Genomic DNA, 27,256 nt, shown 5'->3' with positions numbered 1-27,256 from the left:
AGTGGCAGGTATACACTCACCTTTTGTACAAGGAGGAAAACCCAACAATGAGTGTCAAAAACACAACTTTAAATATTTTAGAAAGCATTCAGCTGGTTAAAAGTCTGGACCCGAGATGAAACTCAAGCCTTCACACTGGTCCTTTTAGGGTTATTTTGCATTGCAGGAAAACTTTGCAGCAACAGCACACAAATACTAAACATAAATAGTTTATTATATTTTGGGGTCATTTACATCCGAAAAGGCATTTTCTGTTGCAGAGGCATTGGACATTTTAGTCACATCCACAGTAAACTGAACAGTTGGGATGACATCGTCAAGGGTTGACATGCTGTCTTCATCCAGCGACGCTCCCGTCGATTCCAAGTCGACCTCGGGAGATTCCTTTTCTAGAAGGACAGATAGTTTCGGAGAATCTCCACCTGTAATTAGAGTCAGATTAATTGCTGTGAGATTTATTTAACATAAAAATAAAGATTTGTTAAATCTTTCCATATTTTACCTTCTAGATCTGTTGCATTATATTCATCTTGATTCTGCTTAGAATCTAAAGTCTGAACCGCCACCTCGTCTGGTGTAGATTGTGAACCAAGAAGGAGTCCCTCTTCATCTAGGAGAGACACAAGTTAATATCTTTCTTTGCAGAGCAGAAAGGGCTTAAACATATGGGCCCAAAAAAGAAGCAAGAAACTCAAGTTCAACTTACCAACTTTGTCGTTTATTCCACTTCTCCACTGGCTGCCAGACAGTGAAGGTCTGCTGATTTTATTAAGACCAGGAGGAAGCTCCTCCACAGGTATTGGCCCACTGTTCTGCTTGGCTGGCAAGACAATCAACGGACCCACTCTTGCCTCCTGTTCCCACACTAAAGAATTAAAAGTCCAAAACCATGTGTGAAGCATGACCTTGCATTTTCTCCATCATAGAAGTTTCTATAAAGAACCCAACCTGTATCGGTTTCCAGTCCACTCCAAAACGGTTCAGGTCCATCTGGTTTCTTAAACCCACGAGGACCAAACTTGCCAGGGCTACTGGGCTTATCGTGACTTTGACAATAGCTACATAAATAGTCATTACCATCAGCTGACCTCCATCTAAAAAGCAATTAAAATAGTCACAGCTCATTTACTGTGCATTTTACAATGAGACACATGTCGAGCTAGATCTCACTTACCTTCCATTTACAAAACTGCATGCCTTATTTGGTGCCTCTTCATCATTTGTTGATACAGCAGTCAGGTGACATGTGATGTAGAGCTGTGAGAAGATAAAAGTAAGTGTGGGAAAACAATCTACAAGTGTAATAATGACTTGTTAATGCCAGTTAAAGTAGAGCCTCACTTCTCCCATGTCCTCATTATGAAATTTAAAGGCATCAATGGTCAAGTGTAGCTTGTCATCCTGGGTCCTGGATAAGAAGTGAGCCCTAGAACCTGGAAGTTCAGAGTCCACCAAGCACCTGTGGAGAGGGAAGAATGAGTCAGTTATGCCAGTAGTGGTTTATCTTCCCTTCAATGTAAACATTTATTTTATCTCTGAAGCCATAAAACACTGAGCACAATGCAGCAATCTTCCAAGTGCTTACCCATTTTCAACAAAAACGTATCTTGGCTCAGAGGATACGTCTGGGTAAAGTGTAGCCACACAGCTGCTCACAAACACTCGGAGCCCCATGTGATGTCCAACTCTGACTGAGGCTTCGATGCCGATGGGCTCGCCGAGGTAAAACACATTAGAGCTTCTTCTCCAGTCATCTGCACAGAAAGGAAATCAATATATATATATATATATAAATAATAGTGACATCATACGAGTCAAAACATGAGAAATTAATAAAACCTACAAGTCATAATTCTCAAGTCAAACACCAAAGTTGCCTCTGCAGCTTGTTTAGCCATGAAGGGGATCCAGGTGGGCAGGAGTGAAGAACTGGACAAACTGTATTTCCTAAAAAACAGAAAAGGCAACTTAAAAATAGAGACTGTGTCTAGAGCCCTTTAAAGAGATGATCTTTAAAAGACAGACCTCTCATATTGACACTCAATTGGAATTACAGCCTCATCCATTCGAACCACCCCGTCTGGAGAGGCCACAGGTGAGTATATGAGCAGGTTTGTGTAGACCAGAGTGTCTTCAGTCATCTGTGGAGAGTAGGTGAGTTTACAAACTAGTATAGTGTGTAATAAATTAACTAAATATATTCATCATTACCCTTCGTTTGGTGCCGCAGTCCACGAGTCCAACAAAGATTCTGTACTCATCTCCTGAAGATGTTGTAGCTCTACAGTAGTCATTGTCCTCCACTCCAAGGCGCAATTCATCGCTATCAACAGGAGCTCCAACTTCAAACAGGTCAGCTTTGATAATAATCTCCAATGAGTCTGGATGACAGGTCACTCTGACAGTATTCACCTGCTCTTGTTCCTCAGCTGGAGCCTTTGCTTGCTGATTGTGTTGGGAGCTCCCTGTGATCGGAGAACTTTCAATTGAAGCATGTTGAGTGTAATCTTTCGGAGGAAAAGCAAAACATGACCTGAAACACAGTCCAACCAGGAGGTGAACCGAAAAACACAAGGTCTTCATAGCACAGAAAAACAGCAAACTGGTTCAGACTGCAAACTGTCCTCCTGGCTGACCCACAAGGCAGCACAACAATCTGAGTGAAGCATTTCCTACTTTATATTCAGACAATCAGCCTCATCAAAGCAGCACTGCACACCTGAGTCTAATCATCCACTAATCAGCCTGTAATTGGTTTCACACCCTTAAGATTTAAGACCAAAGTCTGATAAAGTTGAGGGGGATTCAACCGTATTTGAATCTGTTAAAACATCCCACACGTAATATGTGTTTCTTTAGAAATTCAAATATATGTTAACGTAAATCAAAACTGTGAAAAATCTATACAAGAATGCAGTTCAAACAAAAAGACAAAAAAAATGTCATGATGATCAGCCTCATCAAAGCTGCACTGCACACCTGAGTCTAATCATCCACTAATCAGCCTGTTGCTTTAACATTTTCTGAAAGCAAGTGAAGACAGTGTGCAAGAGTGTTTTCTTCTAAAGTATATTATGTAAAAAATAAAAAGTACTATTATATAATAAATACTATGTCCAAAATAAATCACATTATACTATGTTGAAAATCAAGTCCTAGTATATAATGCCCACATATTATTAAAAAAGCAATATTAGTATGTTGAGAAAGGTCATAGTATAGTATGTCAAACAAATTATAAAAACAGCATAGTATAGTGTAGTATAGTCCGAATTATGGCCTCTGACTTTTAATGTCACATCTTGCTGTTGAGAAATAAGTGTGTTGGGTTCTGCTTGCTTTTGCTTTGTTTCATATGTTTGTTTCAGGTTAAGTGTTTCCTGCTTTTATTTTTAAGTTAACTTGTCATGTGTCTTGTCTTTTTTTTATATCAGCCTAGTTACTTTATTATTTATTGGTTTGTCTTCATTTATGTTTAGACTGCTGTTTGCCCATATCCTTGACTGCTGTATGCTGCCTTTTCTATTGGATTTAAGTTTGGAAGCATTTTTCAAATTATTGCAGTTTCTTCTGCCTCCTAATTTTTTTCTGCAAGTATCGTTTGTCAAAAAAGGGTGTAAAAAAGTCATAGTATCATTATGTAATTTAAAAAACATAAAAAGTAATTGTAAATTAAGTCATAAAGAAGTGTGTTGCATATAAAAGAGTGTTGCGTGTGATTAAACAAGTCTAACAAATTTCCTATTCAAATTTTATGAAAAGGTTATCAAAGAGGTCATAGTATAATATGTCATTAAATTGTATTAAATAGTTCTAATGTAATATGCAACAAGAAAACGGACTATATGTTATTAAAAAGTCATAGTCTTGTTTCTCACAATGATTTAATAAAAAGTCATTTTATGGTATATCATATAAAAAAAAGACATTCATAGTATAATATGTCAAAAAAGGGATAGTATAGTATCTCATAAAAAGTCAGAGTAGGCATAACACCATAACAAAACATTGTATGTATTGTCACATTTTTTGGCATACTATGAAATTTGTATTACCTTCTTAGTAACACTTTATAATACCTACACATAATTTAGCATTACTTAAGTATGAGTAATCACTTAATTAATCATTTATAAAGCATTGTTCCAACATTAACACTCATCAGTATGCAATTCATAAACACAGTTATAAATGTTTTATTCTTGATTAATAAGCTTGACTATTATGCATTTCATGATTGGGTTTTCATTTTCAGTAGTATGATGCTTAACACTTGCAGTCTCACAACATCAACGGCAGTATTTCAACAGCAGTTCTTACACTGAAGTCCTCTTCCTGCTTTGAGGTGAAGAACAATAAATACAGTGAGGGTGTTCACAAAGACTCAATCGACAGAAGGAAGTGGGAGGAGTACAACATGACTGTGCTTCGGTATATCTTATCGTGTGTCTATAACTGAAAAGGCCATGAAGATGAGCTTGGCATGCATTATCATTTTCATTCAGCTCTTTGAAGGTAAGAACATTTTTACTTTTTACTTTCCGTCTAATACAGTGTTGTTTGTTTTTCTTTACTGGGAGGACTATCCGACCACAGTTGTGGGGCTTTGGTTACAGCCATGCTCGCTGCTCCGTGAGGCTGTACAGTGGGGCTTCAGGCTAAACACTGACATCATGCTGAAGTGTATTAGGCATAATGATGACCATGTTCGCAATTATATTAATCTCAGCTAATTAGCACAACACATTGTATTTAAATGTATACATATTTTAGTTTGTATTTCAATTCTTTCCAAGACGATCATCAGTTTTTCTCGTATTTAACAAATATACATTTGGTTACGGTTGTGCGTTCGTTAGCATTGTCGACCCACAGCTAGAAGGTTCTGAGTTTGACCCCACTGCCTGGCGAGGGCCTTTCTGTGTGAAGACTGCATGTTCTCCCCATGCGCCAGAAGAAACAGTCCGGGGATCAGTGGACCGTGAATATCGATACAAGATGACATAGCAATCCATCCAATAGTTGTTGAGATATTTCAGTCTGGACCAAAGTGGTTTTCTGACCAACATTGCCGTCCACAGCTATGCTGCTAGCATGACTAAAGGCAGTAACTGTGTATTTTTTCTTGAACTTTAACTAGAAACTATTTTTTTTCTTCTCCTTTAGCCTATGCAGAGTTAATCTTTAGGCAGCTGGCAGAGAGCCAGTCACTGGAGCTCTCCTGTTCCCCTCAGCATGAGCACAGCACCCTGATGGGCCTCCACCTGTACCACCGCGGTGCCCAGAGCCAGACGACCCTGCTGTCCATGGCCAAGGGCGGCGGGCTGAGGGTCAACACGGAGCACAGGGGGCGTCTGCAGCTCTGTGGAGGTCTGGACTCCCTGCAGGTCAATGTGACCATGAGCCTTTTACAGCACAGTGACACGGGACTCTACATGTGGGAGCTGAGCTACAGAGTGGAGAACCGCTCTGATCAGATCATTCTCAGTGCTCCAAAGGTTTTCTTGTTGGTTGAAGGGACAGGTATGTGGTTCAGACACCTCACAATATACTCTGCTAAAGCTGAAGTTAAACCCAATACCTCTGTGCAGATTGAAATGTGTATTGGTGTCTGTTTGTGGTGTAGGGAGGTCATGCCAGTGCTCTCCCAGTTACCCTCCTCTGCTCCTGACCATCTTTACAGTAGCGGGGCTTCTTCTCCTCACACTCATCTGGCTGGCCATAGAGAAATGTGTAAGTGTTTACACTTTTAACTGAATTGGTAATTTCTGATGTTTTTCATGATGTGATGCAACAATGCACCTGTGTTTGACAAACAGTATGTCAACTTGTGTCCTATAATGTTGCAGTATTTCTAAATGATGCACTAGCTTTTCAGGCTTTTCAACTGCTGTAGAAAATTACAGTTACACAAGTGACTAATATGGAGTTCAGCAGCAATTAATGTGTCAGCTTTAATAGAGGCCTGACAGACATCTGTTTGAGGGAGCTAGTTTTCAAGGCAATTTATGGAAATGATAATTACTGCTGGGATCGTTGGGGCATGACTCACAAAATCTGACATTATGCCAAGAGGCAAAGGGAAAGATTCTCCAATCAATATGAAATGACAGAAAACAGTTATCAAATGTGGACTCTCATCAGTACTGACTGACATGCAACTGTTACAAACTACAGCCTCAAAACTGACCATCAACGTCAAACTATAGTAATAGCTGTAATCTAAAAAAAAAAATATTACAGAATTCACAGTGTATATTTCAGCAATATTGGGTTGTAAAAGCGTTATACTATACTGTATAATCCCTCTATTGTGTCCTTCTTACTATATACATTTACTCTTACTCAGAACCGGGGTTTCAAATCACCAGCTGTGGACCAGAACTGGCTGCAAAACATGTCTAGAATGAATTGTTGCATCCAACCAGCACATACTTTTTCCTTCAGCTCATTTCGGGTTTCCCCTCGTTATTCATTTTAAAGTTATCATTAAGTCATGCAGCTCGGCTGCAGAATTGGAGGATACAAACAGTCCCTTTCTAAACCAAAAGGAAGGTTGAACTGGAACACAGACCATTATAAGACTGTTAAACATGTATTGTTGTTTTCCTCAGTTCAATTTAATAGTTTCTTTTATCATTGGAAAGAATATGGTAATTGTACTGTCTTCAAATCAATTTTAAACTGAATCTCTTTTGTGTTTTTGGGGTGTTTTCAAGACATCACATTTAACTCTGGGAAACTGTGATTTCCTTTTTCTTCACAATTTCCTGTTATTTTATAGATTATAATCTATTAAAAACAACAGTGTCAGATTAACACTAACGTTAAAAGTAACAAATACATACAGGACATTGAGGCCTAGAGTATAAACATATAAATAGTAATTATTAAGTGCTGAAACGTCTTGATAATCTATACTGAGCAGAAACTGATTGCTAAATAATAGTCAACCTCACAGTTGTACTCCGGCAGCCAGTCATGTTGCAGTTTACATTCTATCTGTCCAAAATGTCATAATTTGATCCTATTTGTGTTAAGAGTTATTTGCCAAATGTGTTTTGTGAGGTCACAGTGACTTTTGACCACCAATTTCTAATCAGTTCAATCTCGAGTCCAGGAGGAAGTTTGAACGAAATTTGAATGAATTTGCTCAACCGCTTAAAATTACGAGAATGTACGTACGTACCGACAAAGGGACAACCGGTCACCGCTCATAACAGCAAGAAGGCCTAAAAATAAAGTTATGTGTTGTAGGTGAAGGCGAGGCATCATCACAGACCGCAACCTCCGGTTCCTATCTATGAGGAAATGACCAGGAAGCAGCAGAGTATGGGTATCCCCCAAAATAACCCCGAGGCCCCCTCACACCTGGAGGAAGCCGACTTCCCCGTGTACGCTAACGGCAACATCCGACAACCACAGGACAACTACTACGCCTGTCCCAGACAGCTCGCCCTCAGAGCCTGACGTGACCTCCGGCATCGTGGTGCAGCAAACATTTACAGGAAGTACATCTCTACTGCAGAAACATAACATGCGAGCGTGAGGTGACTCATCCAGGAAATACAAAAATATATTGATTTGGTGGAACAAACAAACACCAAATTGTGTAACAGCCAAGAAAAAAATGCTATTTTATTAATATTTGAAAGAAGCTCCATAGTTCATGAAAACATTTGTTTCGGTGCATGTCAATTAACAATCACATTCTATGAGGAAAAAGAGATATACAGAGAGAAAAAATAAAACATTACAAGCCACTGACTTTTCATAAAATCTCAGTACAGACATTTTTACTTAATATATATATATATATATAAAAAAAAGAAAAAAGGCAAAAAAAAAAAAGCAGAGAAAAAAGCAGCCCTAATCCCACATCACCCACCCCGCCCTAAAAAACAACAACCGTAACTGAGAAAAAAACCCTTGAGGGTGACAGGCTAGAATCCCACAGTGCTAAAGAGTGAGACGCTCATTGGTTTTAGGAATACACAGCATGGCGATGTAGCGCTAGGTCAATCTGAATCGAGGGAAGGAAGCTGGAAGCAGAGGGCTATACATGTATCACCTCCCCCTCCACCCCCTTCAAAATAAAATAAAAAACACATTGGATCCCAAACACCCCGGCAACAGATCAGCCACTCAGAAGTAGGCCATAACCCCCCCCACCCCCAAACACTTGTGCATAGTTTCATGATCCTTTACAACCAGCTCATGTTTTACAAACATCCTCCAAAATGTGAAAAATGTTCCACAAAAGTCTGATTTCTCTATTAATAATACCCGCTGTGGGAGAATGAGAGAGAGAGAGAGAAAGAGGAAAGAAAGAGTAATGCACAATGTTCCTGATTCAGTCAGGACGGGACCTCATTAAGAAAACACAATAAAGATTCAAACATACAGCATTTTGCATGTTATTCACTGTCTCTTTTTTTTTTAACAATCAAAATCATTGACCTTTTTGTTTTTAAATGTAAAGCAATTTTAATATATAGATTTATATATAAAGCACTCCATTTTCATTTAAAGTCCATTATTTGGTTATTATGTAACTGCTACGGATTTAGAAACAAAAGGTATTTTCTCTTCTTCTGAAATCCATAACTTTCAGTGCTTAGAATCGTTTCTTTTAAATCATCCATTTTTTTTACTCATACAAATGTACATTAAAATGGCATGGAGTTGGTACTCTGGAACCCTGGCCTTCCTGAGACAAGATCCACTTTTTCGTGTGTGTGCAAGATAGTGAGCAATTTTGTATTTTTTTCTTTTCTTTTTTTATATAAAGGAAAAATATATATAATCAACATAAAACATACAGGCTGTCAATGAAATCAACATTAACACAGAACAAAGAAGGTTAAACAGAACAAGACAACACTGTTCAATCCCAGAGTTCTGAAAGTAGCACAAGAAATATTCATTCTTTGAAGTGTTGCACTTTTTTTTTCTTTTTCTTTTTAAATGGAAGCATTTGTCCTTTTTTCTTTTTCCAACATTTCCATGGTTTAATTCCTTTGTGTTGCTGATTTTTTTTTTGAACTCCAGAAATAAACAAAGTGTTTGTAAACTGTCAGTGGCCTTGCAGGAAAACAAATGACAACATGAGTGAACTGAACATAAGTGAAAACAGAACGAAAGCTAACAAACCAAAAAGGTAGGCACCTCTGAAGTGAGCCCTAGAAGCCAAGGCTCAGTCTGATGTCTTGTCCTTCAATCTCTCCGTTGCTCAGATTTGGGCGAGCTGAAGCCCTTCTACCCAAATCTATGGCCACAGGTCTGCAAAATACTTTTTTTTTGCTGAATATTTTTTATTGTTTTATACATGTGTTTTTTTTTGTTTGTTTTTTTCGTTTTCTTGTTTTTTCTTCTTTTCAGGTTTACAGTCCGAAAAATGGTGCAATACTCAATTATGATCCATACTTTCTTGGATTATTCCACAATGAAAGCCACTAAGGTAGATAAACATTACATTTTAAAAACACACTTATTTTAGTCCTTGAGTAAACATTTACACATGAACTGTCCCCGTCTCCCCTCAGTACTTGTATCATGTTGTTCGTGTAGCTGGATGAGGGGTGAGGCCGACACTCAGTGCAACGCTAGAGGCTAGTAACAATTAACATCAGAATATATTTTTGACAAGCAAAAACAAAACAAATCAACAACAAAAGTATACTGAATTGAAAAGAACCACAAGGCGGTATTTCCTCCGCTGTAATCACGAGCTCTCACACATATTTTCACCTCATACACTAAACATTCATTCATACAACATACAGTACAAGCAGCCTTGTGCAAACACTCAAATACAACAGATGTAAATGTGTCTTTATATCGATCTTTGTTTTCAACAACACTCGTTTTTCAAATTGAATTCACTCTGAACCGATGCTATCAAAAATCTCTGACGTTTATGAATGAGACAAAAAACCACTACAAAAAGTGTTCACATTACATTATTGGCGCTTCTTTTGATTCAAGTATTTGTTTTCATTATTTTGTATTACTCTGATATGTTTATGATCTTGTCTTCTGGGAAATATAATGTTGAGGAGGATACACAGGGTAAGGGCCAAAGCCAGGGTGGGGTTGTGGGGCTTAGGCTAAGTGGAAAACAAAGAGATCTAGCCATATACACACACACACACACACACACACACACACACATTATGTAATCTTGGTTGTATACATGTATGTGGTATATATGAACTAGCATGTGCATATTCAACCCAGGCCTTTGTTTTTGTATTTTTAAAAGAGCGATTTGCTAATTCAACTCTTTTTGGGGCCCCTGCCCCAGACCCTCGTCTGATCCATGATTGAGAAGCATACATTTGCTCGAGCTCCAGTTGCCTTCGAGTCTGAGTGACTTTCAAAAAGGGAGAGCATCTGATTTCCAACACTAGACAGGTAGATAAGAGTGCAGGCGCGGGATGTGGGAGGGGCTCTCAGTGCTGGTGCTGCGCCAAAAAAAAAAATCCAGGGCACATCTGAGACATGACCTCCGTCCCAGTAACCCATCCTCCCACTCTATTCGACTTCCGACGCCAGTTGCTTGATTCAAGTCCAGTGTGGAGTTAATGCAGGTTTTTAGGAACAAACAAACAAACACAGAAACAGACAACACAGGCAATAGTGATTGTTTTGTTGAATGAGTCTAAAGCGACTCTGGAAGAGGGCAAATCCCGAAAGTTTTAAGACTTGGTACCTAACTTGAGGTTTGTCCCTATTTCTGCTGATAAGTCAGGTCCCTGCTCCCAAAGCCAGATGAGCAGAAATGACCTTGTCTTAAATATGCTGGCACGACCTTCAGGTTGGAGGTCCAAAATGAACCACCTGGATACAGCTTCCCCACATGTGGCCCGGAGAACGAGACCAGACGGGGTGAGAAGACGGCAGCTTGCAGGGAAACAGAACACAGGAAACAGACTTTTTTTTTTTAATTCTAGTTTTTGCGAAAAACCTTGATGATAAAGAAAAAGATGTTTTTGGTTTTTAAAGAGATGTACCCGATGTGACCCATAAACAGTGCACAGACACATGCAGGGACCCCCCCTCCCCTCCCCCTCCCGCAGCTTGGTTCGCCACTACATTTCCAGTCCACTGTTGGTGAAAGACCAGCACCATTCATCTGTCCTGCCCTTCTACTCCTCAAGCCTCCTACAGCTGGAGCTTGTGGTGTACGCCGCTGCAGCAATAAAGAAAACTTAAGTCTCATCCGCTTTAGATAAATTAGCATATGGCAAGGTGGAAGCAGATATTTGAAGATCAGTTGGCACAAGACTTAAGAAGTGACTGTTTGCCAACCACTAGTGCCTCCAGCAGGTCATTCAGTGCCCTCTAGTTGCTCCGTCCACACAGTGGGAGACTAAACCCTTGAAGAGACTCTTTCAGTGTCCCTTACATTTTATCAAGGGGGGTTACAAGGGAAGCTGCCTGGTAGTAAAGGTTGAAATATAAGAGAAGATTGGCAGATGTGGAGGTGGGGGGATGGCTGTGATTTTTCTAGATGGCTGTGAACGAACACCTCCTCGTCTTTGCATAGAAATGGAAGGCTGTTATCAGTTGAGGTGGTTCTAAGTGTAACTGAGTGCTCCCAAAGTTAAACATAAAGCACCAGTGTGAGTGAGGCCCATCAACACTAAAGGATGCGTGTGTGATGAGACAACAGAGAGTGGCGGCGCCCCAGGATGGACAGAAGAAGTTGGCTCACTATCCTGGAGAACCTTTGACTACACAACCTTTCCCACCTGATTTTAATTGACTATTAAACCCCCTGTCTGGCTCCAAGAAGCCCACGTGAAGAACTCTCCCACTAACCTATTCGACTGAGATCTGCAGTGTTTCGTATGGCCTTGCTGCACGGCTGAGGCGTACCTCTTCACTACACACTGCTTGTGCCTCGGAGGCAGTGGGAGGGGCAGGAGAGAAGCTGAACACTGCATAAAGACCATTATTTAAAAAAAAGCCATGAAAACAATCATTATCTATATCATCAATGATAACAGCAACAATATCAGCAAACTTCATGACAACAATCAAATAAAAATGCACACTGGCAATTCCACAAGTGAAACCATGAAAAACAACAACACATCAAACGCCTCCATCTCTGGCTAAAGTGATCCTTGCAGGAGAGAGACAAAGAGAGAGTGGAGTTGGAGGTTGCCGAGGACAGACTCTGGCGCAGCAGTAGTAGTAAATTTATTACAGGTGGGCCAGTTCTGAAAGAGCTGCTCGTGGCCTGGAGGCCAGGGGAGGAAGAGGAGGGAAGCCAGTCTGTAGGGATCCGCAGGGAGGCAGCGGGCGAGGGGGAGGGTGGGGTGAGGGCTGCTGCAGAGCACGGCACTCTGTAGCAGGCAGGCACTCAGTGGCCACACTATCACACAGGTTGGCAGGGCCTCCAATAGAAAGAAGACGAAAAAAAAGAATAGAAATAAAAAGGATGAAGAAGATGGCGATCCTCCCCGCTGGATCCAGTAGAACATGAACATGTCGAGTGTTTCCAGACACCAAGGCTAAAGAGTTCAAAGTATGCAATGTAACAGTGATATTTACTTTGATAAAGAGGGCGAGTGCTTCGGGGGCTTTCCCTGCTGCACCCATCATCAGTTGAGTTAGTTCTTTCTTTGTATTTCCCTTCACTTTGCTACCATGTTTGACATCCTTCCTGGTCCCACCGACTTTAGGGAAGAAGGATTGAAAGAAGAAAAAAAAGAAAAAACACATCTTCACATCCATGTCAAGTTAAAAAATAAGCATATAGAGAAGCCACTAAGCAGATTGCTTTTTTGTCTTTTTTCAGTTATTTTTTTATTTGCCAGTGTTGCTTCTCCTTTCTTCTATCTGTTGGCATTAAGGGTATAACGAGCTGCGACGCTCTTGCTAAGTGCTATGATAGACCACCTATTCACAAATCTTTGCTTCAAACTTTTTCTACCGATGCAAATTTGGGCAAAAAGAAAACAAAAATGGTCATCTGGTGTTCTGGGGTAAAAAGGAAAACCGGCTCCACTCATTTTGGTTTGATGCCTTCTCCCCAATCGCAGACACACACACATACATACACACAAGAACACTTACTCTGTCTCTCACACACGCACACACACGCACGCACACGCACACACACACACACACACCTGTCCCTCCCTCTCCCCCAAAACCAGTGACTGGCATCAGTGTGGAGAGTAGGCTGGCTGAAGAAGTGCTTTGTATGTACCTCCTTGTATCTTGGACAGAAGGTGGTTGAAGACCAGCTTGCTGCTCTCCTGAGCTCACACACTCTTGGGGGGAGATGAAGGGGAGTAGTGGCAGTTTTAGGGGGGGGTGAAGGGCAGATAGCGTTTTTGCAGTTCAATCATTCCTTACAGTCTCCTCTCGTTCTGCGAGAGGTCTTAGGAGGGTGCTTGGACGGTAGAGTCTGTGGCTTATATTGCACGTCACTTGAAATGGTGGGAAACACACCAGTGGGGAACATTTACGACTTGAGGTTTTCCACAACGTCAGTGAGAGGGTCCGAAACTGAGACCAAACTGCGAGTTGCCCGCAGATGAGTTGAGGTGCATTGAAGTGTTTGTCTTTACAGTTCCTTAGTAATAGCAGTGGTTCATTTCGTCGTCCATCACGTCCATAACTGTACATGCGACGACCCAGAAATCTCTCCCCAACACCAGGTAAGATTGACAGACACATTTGAATAATATCATTTCTTAGCTTGCAATGATTTAAGAAGAAAAAAAAAATTAAAAAATACAAAAATAAATGGCTTGAACACGGCGAACAGAGTTGCATCATTCCCTTTGAGCATTGTGTTGGGGAACTCAATCTGCTTGCAAAAATGCACTGAAGTTGTGAGCTGTGGTTGCTTACGTTGGGCCGCAGCAGCATGTACTCTCCACTCAGGTTTCACTGGCTCAGAAATAAGGGTGTGCAAGTGTCCGTATGCTTCTTCACCAAGTACAGAGTGAGTGAGGATAGCAGGGCAGGAAAGAGGTTAAGGCTAATATTAGTGCTGAGAGAAACAAATGTTGAGTCTGGACCAGCTGAAAAGTTCGACAACCACTCTGATTGAAGGGTTTTACTTTGGGAATGATGCCTTTTCATGGATCTCTGAGGTGCAGTATGATTGCCTAAAAAGGCAGAGAGGGATTATGCAAGTTTAAAGATGGCAGCTCGTCATCTCGTGTCAGTTTGAACTAAAGTACATGTTTCAAACGGCGAGTTCCCACAAGTTCATTTCTGTAAAAAGTTAAATTTCTTTGTTGAATGAAAGATTCCTTCCTGTGTCTCCAAAAGTATAAACTGAACACTGTGACCAAAATATCTCACTGAGATTCACAAAAGAACTGCAACTGAAATGTCATTAAAAACAAAAAAGGAGTAGAGGAGGTTGGCGAGGGTGAGCAGCGAGGATGTAGCCCCGCCCTCCTCTCGTCGCTCCTTTTCACCGTTACAGCCACACTGATTATCTCCACAATGAGTTGCAAGATTTTTACTCCTGTTGGTGTTTGTTTTGACTGGGCTCTTCCGTCCTACATGGACTCGCCACTCAGCAGGTCCCCAGGCAGCAGGGTATTGATTTGGGTGGGACTCCCCATGACTCGCCCCTCCTCTCCGCTCGGGGGTCCCCACAGGCTGGAATACTGCTGCACACCGCCCCACAGTAACTCTCCCCCCGTCTTTACTCCGCCTGATCCCAGCCCACCGCTACTGCTGCCGTTGTTGTTGTTGTTCCAGTGGGGCGAGTGGCCGATGGGATGGGAGGCTCCGGACCCGGTCCCACCCATCCTTGTCTGATTGGTGCTTGGAGTGGCCTGCCAGCTGGTGGTTCCGCCCAGCGACTGGCCCTGTGCAAAGAAGCGGTTCACTTCATCTTCCCCAGCAAACTCTGCCAGGATGGTGGTGTTCCCGAGCACGCACCTGGACGGATACGAGAGGAAAAACACAGGTGAGTAATGATTCAAAGTTCTGAAAAATCAACTGAGACAAATATTCAAAGCATTTTAAATAAAAGATGTACATGTGCAGGGACTTCTGAGCCTTGGCAGCTTCATCCTTGGAGCTGTAGCGCACCACAGCGTTGCCCTGCGTCAGGTTGAGGTGGAATGTGATGAGGGGGCCGTGTTGCATGCACAGTGTACGCAGAGTCGAGCCGTCAATCTGGGTCACAAACAAGCACACAGAAAGAGCAAGGCCGTCAGTGGAAGGATACAGTTCATTCTCTGTGAGGTCTAAACGCTTTAAGGCCAAGAGGAAGCAGCTGTATTGTAAACTGGTACCTGTGGAGTGAGGTTCCTCAGAACCAGCCAGCTGCTGGTCCTGGTGGAGCTGTCTGTACTCCACGTGGTACCTGCTGCGTATAAGAGAGAGACACACAAAGGCATATGCTTAACAAGATTGTCTGGAACCTAAATCAGTTACTAAATGGGTGGTGTCGATTTCCACCCAGTGTCAGTTGACACCTGCTCAACCACAACAAGATATTCTTGTGTTGGTGTCAATCCTGCCTTCTCTCTACCTGTGGTCGTGTGCCAGATCAAAGTGCAGCTTGAGCTTCAAGTACACTCCTACTGCAATCTTTACAACCATACACACCAACGCATTATGACTCCATAATCTGACATTTAGACAACTCACATTTCACAGCAGAGAGAAATTGTCTTATGGTTTTGTATCTCAGCGATGCAGTCTGACTATTTTCAGTTATTTTATGTTCACTATTTTCACATAAAAGATAAGAACCGTAGCGCATATATATATATATATATATATATACACACACACACACATATATACATACATACTATCAAACTACCTGAGGTGTAAGAGCTGCTCCAGCCTTGGGCCAGACCCAGGGAGTTGCCTCCCCAGGTTGATGACGGTTTGGGGTTGGTGAGGCCAGGTGGAGGTCGGGAAGGGGCCACGTTGCTGCTGCGGGGGCCCTGTGGGACCTTCCACAGCTCGTGGGACAAAGAGGCCTGGTTGTGAGAAATGGGGCCCGGAGACCAAGTAGATTTCATCTCTGAAAGTTTACCTGGATGGAAAAGAGTGAGTGAAAGGTTGACAGCTGTTCCCACAGGAGGGAGCCCTGCATAGCAAAATGCTGGTACTTAAAAGTTCTTTCATATTTATGCAAAGGAGAGTACTTCCCATGCCACACACAAGGAGGAAGGGTTTACACTAGATACAATAACACCACAGGGGAAATAGGCACTGCATGAGAGGCAAAGTTGAGGGAGAGCTCAGGAGAATCATATTTCATCAGAAAAATGTATGGACAGGGAGATGTGGTTGAGGCTCTGGTTGTTACGGCAATAGGAGGGAGAGGATAATGTTGATATGCAGTGATTCAGCCACTGCAATGTGGGGGGAGAAGGTTATGGATAAACCATGTACCTGCATCGTCCGCCTCCGGGGACGACAGACTGAACGAGCTAGTGTAGGCACTGACTGGCCAATCACTGGACGGAGGCAGAGCCTCGTTCTGAGATGAAGTGGGAGAGGAGCCTAAGCCGATGCAATCAACAAAACAAATAGACAAACACAAACAAATAAGGAAAAAGTAGCAGAAAGAGAAAATGGAGTAAAGGAAAAATGCACGACAAATGATGACAGTAAGCTTATAAAAGAAGAAAAGACTGGCAAATGACAATGATTATAAAAACAGTTAAAAGTAGGAAAATGAAGAACAGAAGAATAGGAAGCAGGCTCTCTGGTGGCAGCAGCTGCATGATACTCAGACAATTTTAAGTGGGCTTTAAATTGATGGGGGCTTGCTCCATGTAAGCATAATTCAGGACCAGAACACAAAAGCATCCTCCTTAGAATCTTACTAAGACGAGCACTCAGGCCTCGCTTGAAACCGTGCCCTCACCTCCGCTCCGGTCCCGCAGCAGGTAGCGGTTGACATCTTGGATGTTGGTGTTGATGGTGGGCCCGCTGGGGACGCTGCCGGGAGTCACGTTAGGGTCGGTCTCAGGGTCAATATTCTGGAGGCCCTTCCAGGGCACACCGGGGCAGAACTCTGAAAAACAAAATGAAGATGTGTAAAAATGTTTGTTTTTTTTTCTTCAACCACAGCATACATCTAAACGTTACCTGATTGACTATGTAATGTCTGTATTAACTGCTACCAATCAGCTAGTAACCAGGCATCAGCTTTGGATTGGTGAAGTTTAAGTGGACGGTTACTATATTCGTTTATGGATTGAGGGATCACAGCCTGTGTTATTGTACCCCATATTTCAGTTATGGAAAAGTGATGATCATGGTGAGAAAAATGTTCCAGAATGAAAGTAAAGAAAAGTGCTCTGTTAAGATCTGTCTTTTACTTGCTACTCTCTTTTCAGTTCCTTTATTTCTAAAAAAGGAAATCAAAAAAAGTGTCATTGACATGGCTGATTCTACAGCGAGAGCAAGCAGCACAGCAGAACTGTTTCAAGTCGATGAAAATATGGCTAACGATAGGAAACAAACTGGTTAACAGTGATCAGCATCTGGCTCCCAACGACAAACCATCAATAGAGAGTTCTTCAAGTGTTCCTAACCTGGTGGCCAGTTGATATTGGTCCCATTGGTCATCTTATCACTGGTGCTCTTGCCCTGCCCCCAGCTGTCTTGGGGGACCAGAGGGCTGTTAGGAGAGTCTGAACTGGACATCAAGTTGTAGGGGCTGTAAGAGTCCTCCAGCTGAGGGGGCTTCCCAGGGGGGCCCAGGTTGGAGCCTGAGAGAAAGGGAAATAAAATAATTGAAGTTGAGCAAAGGGAGTTGGATTTTTTTCTTTTATCCAACAATAAAAGACATCGAGAGGCAAAGTCTCCCTCCTTCCGGTGCCTCCCAGTGGACCTTATTTTTGGAAAATATATGTACGGGTAGTCAAAAGCAGCGGACATATTCAAAATGTTTTGATCCATTCAAATGGAATCAAAAATGTTTTGTCTCTCGCCGTTATCTACCGTACTTCTTTTCCCCAGAAGATTTAATGGTGGTCTACTCGAAAGGGAGGGACTTTGCCTCTATGTAGTCTATATCTGGCCCTTGATGTAAAAGTGAATACTGGAAATAAGATTTAATAAAATAAAAGGAATTATTTGATATTGTCTGATAAGGGCATGATCTGTCATCATAAATATACACTTATATACTCTCATTTTGAATTACCCATGATGCAATTTCTTTTCTCACCATGCTTGCCCATGTTGGGCTCCAGAGGAGAGGAGCTTCCAGAGAGGCTTTCGATGGAGTTGGGATGCGTCCACTGCGACAAGCGCGATTGAGGCTGAGGGGGTTCCTTCATAGACAGACTTCCCACCTCCATGCAGTTTACATTCATGTTTGAATTCAGTCCAGCTGAGGAGACAGACAGCTGTTACTACACAAGCCCACAAGGTTTAACGCAGCATTATCTATTTGCCATTCAAAGAGAAACGCCACTCACAGAGAGAGTAGGGGCTGTAGGCGTTAGGAGATGACTGCGGCTCTTTGGTCTGCAGGTCAGGGAGGCCTGGAGCTTGGGAGTGACCTGGAAATAAATCTAGGGAGGATTTGGACCCGCCAGAATGCAGGCCCGAGTGGGAGGGGGGCGGCTGCTGTTGCTGCTGCTTCATCAGCAGGGCCTGGGCCAGCTGACGCTGGTGCTGTTGGATCTGCTGCTGCATGTTATTGATTGTACGTGCAACCTGGGACAACATTGCAATGGAGACATAGTTAGGATCTATAATGTGCAGGTGTACCGTACAACAACTGAAATGCAAATTGTCCCAAGCTATTTTTAGATCACAATCAGCTTCATTTATGGAAAATAAATTAGAACTCAGTACATTTCAGTGATCATAGTGAGGGATAAGAGAGCAGGAAATGTAGAGGAAAACTCACTTGCTGCTCTTGTTGTCGAATGGGGCCAGAAACGTTGCGCTGCGCCTGCAACATCTGCTGCTGAATTTGTAAACGCTGGTATGCCTGTGTATCAGAAGGGAGCATGGGTTCAATGTCAAAAGATGTCACTGCATTTATATATCCAGTTCTAACTCAATAGTACCAAAAAATAAGAAAATGAGCATAAAAAAAATGGCTCAATCCACATCTACAGAAAACAGTTATAGTCCAACTAAAAATGCTCATAATGCATTTGGTCTTTGTAGATATTTGCACTCTAATGCAGACAATTGTTTCTAATGTATTTAATAAAACTGAGAGCAGATGAGGCTAAAGCGACTCACCAGTTGCAGCTGGTAAAGTTGATTCAAAAGGGTCATATGTTGAGGGTTTATTGGTGAGGTTAAAAGTGCAGGATTCAGACCAATGTTTTTTGCTGCAAACTGTAAGAGCTGTGCTTGAACCTGAAAGTATCAACACAATAAAACAAAAGGGCTTTATCTCAATTAAAATGTAAAACAGAGTTTGTGTTTGGCACTTACACTGTCTATGTGAACATGAAGTCAGTTAGTAGTAGTAAGCTCGTAGTTCAAGTTTGAAGAGGTCTAAACTGATAAATAATAAATGAGAAATGTATAGTGGAGATGTTTTTTTAAGACTGTAATCTAAATATTTATCAAGGCATACATTAAAATGCCTAGTATGCATTCATATAATAAGTGAGAAACAAGGCCATGTGTGCTATATTTGTGTGTGTGTATATGTGTCTTTACCTGAGGGGACAGAAACTGAGGCACTTGAGCACGTAGACTAGGCTGAGAGGAACTGAGAGGCGGCACTGGCGGCTGAGGAGGCGGCTGCTGCTGCTGATGCTGCTGATGCTGCTGATGCTGCTGCTGCTGATGCTGTTGTTGTTGTTGTTGCTGCTGCTGCTGCATGGCCCGTGCTTGTGCTGCTCCACTACCGCCAAACATTCCACTCTGCATCTGCTGGACAGACAACGTCAACTTCAGTCAAACACCGTATCTTTTTTCTTCTTATCCGTTTCCCTTCATCTATCCCACCACAGTGAGCTTGAAATCAATTATCTACATTCATGGGTTTGGAATGTCAATGACAATGCATGGAAAGTGGTCTGTAATGCAGTTGTAGTAAAATATATGATACCCAAAACAACTTGGGGGTCGAGGAGGGGAGAAATAGGTTTAGACATTGTTGATTTAGTCTGATTTTGCATTTCCTGTGCACCAAGAATATGCCCCTGCTAACCAGACAACTAAATGGTAATTTAAAAATAGGGTTAATCATAAAAATTCTTAACTATTTATAAATGTGTGAATTACCTTATCCATGAAGGGTAAGCGGGGGTCTGCCGAGGGGTCTTTGGAAAGAAGCGGAGGCCGAGGGCAGCTCATGGGCTTGTTGATGAGCCCGTTGTTGTAGTCGTGGCCGGCCATCCCTATGCCCCGCTTGTCCAGCTCTGTCTTCTTCTCCAGCAGGGCACTCATTGCCTGGTCCAGGCTCATGTTGTTGCTCTTCAGAGCCTCCTCTGCTGGATCTCTCTGGAAAATAAACAAGAAAGCATTAGGATAACATCTTGAAATGTTTAGATTTGTCTGACCAACAGTCCACAACCCAACGATATTCTAAATAATAGTAAATATTCACATTTGAGAAGCAGGAAACCGAGAATGTAGTTATTATTTCAAATAAAAGTTACTTACAGTGATTAATTGAAGATAAACAATTGTTGTTGATCTATGAATAAATCAGTCAGCTAAATGCTGCAGGTTTAATCACCACCACCATTTTTAGAGTGTACGTTTTAGCATTAATTCAACATGTAACAGAAATACAACGATATTTACATTAAAATGTTTTAAGTTCAAAATGAATATGGCAAAAAACAATATTAATTCTGCTTTTTATTATTTTTTTGAAGATGTTACAGAACATGAGCACCTTTAACAGTTTGTCAAATCCATTACCGATCGAAAGTAAAAAGAAATACATTTAAAAAAACACAGTGTTAGTCCTGAAACTTGACTGAGACCAGTGTCACAGTCAATGGTCACTTCAACTTACAGGGAAGCCCATGTCTGTCAGCTGTTTGATGAGACGATTCATGATCCAGGCTTCTTCTTGCTTCCCCTGGACCTTTCCGTGGGAGAGCTGATGACAGAAAATCAGCATTAGCACACGGTGTCAATCATATTTTACTAAAATTAAATAGAATTGTTTGTCTCAAGGACTATTCTGTATCCTGCTTCATACTTTCTGTGGGCCCTTTTTAGATGCATTGCCCCAAGAGTTACAGGAGGGATTGCTCTCCTGGGTGGCAACGCTGTTCCACATGTCTCCCTCCTCAGCATCCCACTGACCGCCCGACAAGTTCATCTCTTCACCTCCACCTCCCCATCCGTCTTGCATAGGTTTGGGAGCTGGGAAACACACAGCAAGAGAGGATGTAAACCAAGCAGCGTTGAGGAGACACACACTTTGACACATGCCTAATGTGATAACAATATGATGTTAATAATTAAGAACTGTTTACATGCTTAATTATTACTGAAAATGACATTGCAGATTGCTATATACAAGTAATCTGAACTGGCCACTAGGGGGCAGTGTGGATTTAAGGATATAATTTCCAGTTGCCTTGCTGTATCATAGTGATGTCCTTGATTGACTTGACTCATCAGAGGAGAGCTATTGCACTTCTATTCAGCAGTGGAGCGTGTGATGGTGTTATTCCTTAAAAGTTAAACAGATTTGGTAAAGACTAATTAGTAAAACCATACAGGGTTAAGTTATTTACCAGGTTTGCAAGACGCAGATGTCATCGTCGGGTTGCCCCTGCCGTAGCTGTCCGGGTTGCTGTCTGCCCAGCCCCCGCTAGGTTTGTTCCAGGCAGACGTCCCATTGTCGAGGCTGACCGGAGCGGGTACCGCTTCCCCCCAAGAGCTCTCTGATTTTGTGTGGGAGCTGGATATCTCTCCCCAACCTGGATTACACACAAGGACAAGGGCCTGTCAATATAAATACTTCCCAGTACAATTACCACTATTTAAAAAAAACAAAAAAAAAACAAGTGCTTTGGATACAAAAAGTGCTTTGGGTACAATCATAAGTTAATATAACCTCAGGCATTTTGTTTTGTTTGATTTTGTATTTAGACTTTCTCAAAAAAGGCAGATATATATTTTATGCAGACAAAAAAATATTTGAATGACAAATTAAACGTATTACAGTAAGAGAGACAAATTAGGTTATTTATTTCCAAATGCCCATTGTCTGCATTTTCTCGAGGTTTTCAGAAGCACAGAGAAATACATTTCAAAAATGTATCTGCATTTTCACACAGCACTTAAAAAAAAAATCAAACTTTATGGTGCTGCATTACTGGTTTGTTGACTTTACTGGCAATGGCATTTGTCAAAAATAAATAAATTGGCAAAGTATGTGGGTCAAGTACTTTGTGGTTGCTTCAGTTGGCATAGTTAACTCTAACTGAGCCTTAACACCGTCAAACTGTTTATCCTTCTGTTTTAGAGTGTGAAGTGCCACTCGTGCAGGAAGGCAGAACCCTGGGCTTGGCTTCGCAGGTCGGTTAACAGAGGGAGAAGATACCCATTTAAGATTTGGCAAAGCCTGTTTCCTCTTGGCATGAGACACAGCACCGTCTCTTGGCCTCTGGTATTGCGCCTCTCTCTCTCTCTCTCTCTCTCTCTCTCTCTCTCTAAAATTATAATTAACATCCAACCTTCCAGTATGACTGGCCGAAGTGCAAGACCACGCTAAAAACGGCATACTGGGACAAACACGGTGAAAACCAACGTCCAGTCTGCCATTAGTTCTAAAAAAAAAAGTATTGTAGAGTCATCCTTTTTTGTTGTTAACCTATAGGCTCAACAGCCCTTGTTCCTTCAAAAAGAAACAGCTATCAGGTGTTTTATATTATAAGTAAATGATTGCAATCTGGAGTCCTCATGCAGGGTCAAGTGAGGGCCAGCAGGGGGCGTCAGCTCCTTCTCAGCTCTGACTGGGCCTTGCTCCACCTCCTCCCTCAATCAACTGACAGATGGTGGCTCCCATATAATCACACACTTCCGATCCTTCTCAAACTGTTTGTGGTGAATCTCTATTTTCACGAGGCACTTTGTAAACAGCATTCTTGTGCTTCCTTTGGGTACCCATGAGAGGTTGCCAGGGTTACCTGCACAGAAGTGTCTGTTGTTGTGAAATGCGAGGAGCCTCATGGAGGGACAGGGAGCCCTGCTTAACTCATTTGGATAGTTGATGAGATGGAAATTCAAAGGGGACAAACTAGGTCAAGATTTTACCTTTAAGTGGATCAAGAGATTGGCGCTTAACTGTGCTACATAACCAGCTTTCATGTTTGACACCTTTACTTTGAACAGGGAAAAGGAAAAGAGAAATGCTAAATTATGTGAGATCAAATCCCTTTTAAAATCTGAAAGTTGAAAATGTAATATATCTGTTTTCTATGAGTGAAATAATGTGAACATATTTATTTTAACAGCATAGGGGTGAGCTATGTGGCACTATTACACATTGCAGAATAGTACTATAATGTCTTACCTTGAGTTATTAAGGGACTTCTGTTGTGAGACGGCCCAGACTGGTGTTGGACAACAGGATCCATGGGCCCACTGGTGGGCCCTGGGTTTTGGGAGTTTTGGGAGTGGTTCTGTAAAGGTGCAGTTGGCCCTTGATAGGGGTGATTATGAGAGTGGGAATGGTTGTTGTTGTTGGGGCCTTGGGGGTTATTGCCTCCAGTGGTAACTTTAGGCTGGGACTTTCCTGGATTGTTCCTGTCCCACAGGTTGACTGACTTGCTGTAGGTAACAGGGTCGCCCCAAGCTGAGGTCCCGTCATCTATTTCCATCTTGCGTCGGATTGAAGGTGGGGAGGGCTCTTCCCAGCCTGAGGTATCTACTGCGGACTCCTTCTTACTGCCAGCCCAGCTTCCACCCTGCTTCACTGAGCCTGATCCAGCCCAAGAGCCCAAGTTCCCTCCCCCTCCCCCACTACCACCACCACCACCACCACCACCACTACTACTACTACTGGCTCCATCCTGAGGCTTAGCCCCCCAACTTTGGGGCGGGCCACTGGGACGCTGGGAAACTGTCTCTCCCCAGCCCCCATTTCCTCCAGCTGCAGGTATCCCAGGTCCTGAAGAAGATGCTCCCCAACCTCGTGGGTTTTCCTTCCAGCCCCCTGCTTCTCCCTCCCAACCTGGGTTGGCGGGAGTCTTTTTGTTCTCCTCTGGTTCTCTCCAGTCCCCTGCATTATTGCTTCCTCCACTATTGCCCCAGCTGTGGGATGCTTTGGATTGCTCTCCCCAGCCCTGGGATGTTGTCTTGTTGCGAGAATCATCCCACCCACTTGACTTCTCTTCTGCCCAGGATTGACCCCCATTCTTGGGTATACTGGACGTGGGGGCTCCTGTGGGTGGATTGCCCCAGCCACCAGGGCCACCTGGGGGCTTCATGTTGTTGGGTTGCTCTCCCCAACCAGAGCTAGGTTGGTTGTTAGCAGCTATGCCTCCACCCCAACCTGAAGCTCCCTGAGAACCAGGCACATCATTTTTGCTCCCAGGATCAGTCCTATGAGAGGGGCCCATGTTAGTGTTGGAGGGCCCCTGAGCGTCATTTGGAGTGGTTGGTCCAGAGCCCCATGAATCAGCGGTTGCTTCATTCTTGCGTTTAGAATTTTTCATGTCCCAGGAGGTGTGCTGGCGAACAGGGGTCTGTCCCCAGCCAGTGTTACACAACACCCTGGGGTCCACATCCTGGGCAGGCACCGGAGGAGCTGGATTATCTCTGGATGAGGAGTCTCTATGCTGGGGAAGTCCTTCCATGCTGTCACTGCTCCCTTCACTTGCAGCAGCTGTGCTCACTGCTTTGTTCCAAGGACTAACCTGTGGGTCCTGGGCAGGAGAGCTAGGGGCAGCCCAGCCTCCCGGGGCCTCCTCAGTGCGCTGCTTCCCCCAGTTTGCACCAGACTGGTCACTCCAGCCTCCAGAGTTTCCTGCTCCACCTCCTCCACGGCCCCAGCCAGAGTCCCATCCAGGTGCCTCCTTAGATGAAGGTGCCTTTGAGTCGCCACCGTTACCCCATACAGCGCTATTATCTTCTCCATTGACCTGTTGCCCCCCTGGGGGTGTCTGGCCCATGGAACCCAAGCCTACAGGTGCACTACCCCAGACAGGCAAGTTGCGGATGGGGCTGGGGGGTTCCTGCTTATTAGTGTGATTTGGTCCATCAGTTTTAAGGTTCTGAGGTTCTGAACTGAAAGACACATTTGTGGACGGGGAGGGGTGTGGCTCTGAAGTGTCAGAAGTTATTATGCTACCCCAGGCGCTGCCAATCCCCGTGGAGTTGCTGTTAGTGTTGATTCCGGTACAGCTGCTGGTCTGGGCTGGTGGGGGACCAGGCGGATTACAGAGGTTGGTTGTAGGTTGAGGAGGTGAAATGGTGTTTGCTCCTCCTGAGCTGCCTCCCCCTGTGCCACCACCATCATGTCCCAACATGGGCCAGGCAGACGGGTTGGCATTAGGGTTTAGGTTCAAGTTAAAGTTAGTGGTGGAGGATGATGAAGAAGAACCCCAGCCCCTGCTGCCTCCTCCCCCTGCTGGGCTGTCATTCTTCCCTTCATTCCCCACTGAGGACTGAGGGGGGCAATGGGAGGGTCCAGGCCCAGAGCCCCAGCTGCGATTGGCTGCAACCTGGCTGGAGAGCATGCTGGTTCCAGTATGATTGGCAGGACTGGGCCCACTGTTGACCTTGCTGCTTAGGTGGTTGGCAGAGAAGTGGCCTGTCTGGCTATTGGCCCCCGTGGCCATACTCACTGTACTACAACTACTACTAGTACTACTACTGCTGCTGCTGCTGCTGGCCAGGCGACCAGGGTCAATGTCCAAAGGGCATCCTCCTGGAGGGGCCTGGCTCTGGCTGAGGGTAGTAGAAGGCCAAGCCTCTGTGTTCTTCTGGTCAATGATTAGTTGATCCCAGCCACTAAGATTGGTGGAAGATGCAGCACTTGTGGCACTCCTGTTGGCTGGCAGCTGTCCCCAGAGGGGATTATCATACTGTGCTCCCTGGCCACTCTGTGGGGGCAGTTCTGCAGGGGAGGAAAGCAAAAGAATAGGACATGAGCATGACCAAGAGGATGCGAGAAGAGAGGTATAAGTTATGGACGTCATCACACCCACATATGCATACCAAGGTTGAAATACCATGGCAACATAAGATGTCTACTTATGCAATGCATACACAGACTTCACAAGATGCTTCATTAATGAAAATAACCAAACGCACTGAAAATGCACACAGAAACACACAGAATGACAAAATATCGTAACTAAGGTAGCTTTAATTAGCAAATAAATACAACATGTATGCACTCTCTAATATAACTAAGATAAGATGAGAAAATATTGTGTTGCTTCTTCAGGGGTTTAGGGGTTTTAAAAATACTTCTCAACATCAAAAAGAGGACCTTTGAATGAAAACAATAAAAATTACCAAATTCAGGGGCCATGTTAAGGAAGTATGGTTAAATATGAATAAAATGGAGATTCTACCAGAAAATCTTCAATCAAAGTCATTAGATAATGCATGCGTTTGTCACATATGAAAAGAGAAGCCCTAACAGCTAGGCACTGTATTTTCCTAACAGGTCACCCCAAGAATAATACAGCCGAGTCCTCCTTAACTTCTGACCCTCTATTGCAGTTACGACCTCTCCTTGACATGAAGCACATGAAGCACAAATAGTCTGCACCAGCCCCAGGCAGCCTGCGTCCTCACCAACACGTCAGCCTCCATCTGCTCTGACAAACCAAAATAATGCTTTGGCTGATTTCCCTTAGATCCCCATAGAGTGAGTTGAGTGAGCTCCCTGGAGTGCCATGGTGCATATGGATCGTGTTGGTACAGTTGCAGATCATAATTGCTGCACTGATCAACCCGCTGCCACCTCATTGCCTCATTGCCGCTGTCCCTTGTACTGCAGCGGCTTGTTGTTTACATTTGCCTTCACATGCCTGCGAAGTTTGTATGCAAAGACTCTGACTGTACTACTACACATGAGGGAAGTGACAGCATCTGTGTACCACCCTCTGTTTGCAAGCTTACTTCAATGCTTGCAACTAAAGGAGAGAAAGGAGGTAGTGAGAGAGAAGGGGGGAAAAAAAGGGCACTGTGTTTCTGACACACACACACACACACACACACACAGCACTGTCGTTCTGTAGCGTCTCTCTACTGAGAAGTGCAGAACCGCCATTTTCTCAGTCTTGAATCACAGCCAAAAAAAGCTCTGAGCTCTATCTCTACCATTGCTGCT

General features: G+C 43.2%; 2 protein-coding genes across 2 annotated transcripts in view; both read right to left on the bottom strand.

Annotated features, from left to right (window-relative positions):
* Window positions 1-213: 213 nt before the first annotated feature.
* On the bottom strand, window positions 214-2,583 carry LOC306749542 (zona pellucida sperm-binding protein 3-like; the record flags this gene model as incomplete). Its single annotated transcript, XM_079232859.1, has 10 exons — window positions 214-389; window positions 503-610; window positions 707-865; window positions 949-1,094; window positions 1,175-1,257; window positions 1,342-1,459; window positions 1,586-1,754; window positions 1,844-1,947; window positions 2,026-2,141; window positions 2,212-2,583. 10 exons carry the CDS (start codon window positions 2,581-2,583, stop codon window positions 214-216), a joined length of 1,551 nt encoding a protein of 516 aa, XP_079088985.1.
* Window positions 2,584-14,537: 11,954 nt separating this feature from the next.
* LOC306750386 (trinucleotide repeat-containing gene 6C protein-like) overlaps window positions 14,538-27,256 on the bottom strand; it is a gene marked incomplete at its 3' end in the record, with an annotated part of 34,772 nt that continues 22,053 nt past the window's right edge. The window contains exons 5-20 of the mRNA XM_079233801.1: window positions 23,483-26,029; window positions 21,699-21,884; window positions 21,155-21,321; window positions 20,966-21,052; window positions 20,224-20,442; window positions 19,654-19,869; window positions 19,225-19,344; window positions 18,881-18,964; window positions 18,444-18,684; window positions 18,167-18,355; window positions 17,553-17,729; window positions 16,880-17,029; window positions 15,821-16,039; window positions 15,285-15,358; window positions 15,026-15,165; window positions 14,538-14,925 (exon numbers count right to left, since the gene is read on the bottom strand). Of these exons, the coding sequence (XP_079089927.1) occupies window positions 14,538-14,925; window positions 15,026-15,165; window positions 15,285-15,358; window positions 15,821-16,039; window positions 16,880-17,029; window positions 17,553-17,729; window positions 18,167-18,355; window positions 18,444-18,684; window positions 18,881-18,964; window positions 19,225-19,344; window positions 19,654-19,869; window positions 20,224-20,442; window positions 20,966-21,052; window positions 21,155-21,321; window positions 21,699-21,884; window positions 23,483-26,029 (5,204 nt within the window). The remainder of the gene's footprint in view (window positions 14,926-15,025; window positions 15,166-15,284; window positions 15,359-15,820; window positions 16,040-16,879; window positions 17,030-17,552; window positions 17,730-18,166; window positions 18,356-18,443; window positions 18,685-18,880; window positions 18,965-19,224; window positions 19,345-19,653; window positions 19,870-20,223; window positions 20,443-20,965; window positions 21,053-21,154; window positions 21,322-21,698; window positions 21,885-23,482; window positions 26,030-27,256) is intronic.

The sequence above is a fragment of the Taurulus bubalis genome, assembly GCF_910589615.1.
Source record: "Taurulus bubalis genome assembly, chromosome: 17".
In the NCBI taxonomy this organism is placed as follows: Eukaryota; Metazoa; Chordata; class Actinopteri; order Perciformes; family Cottidae; genus Taurulus; species Taurulus bubalis.
The sequence above is the reverse complement of the archived record's forward strand: the minus strand, read 5'-3'. Positions and strand labels throughout refer to the sequence as shown.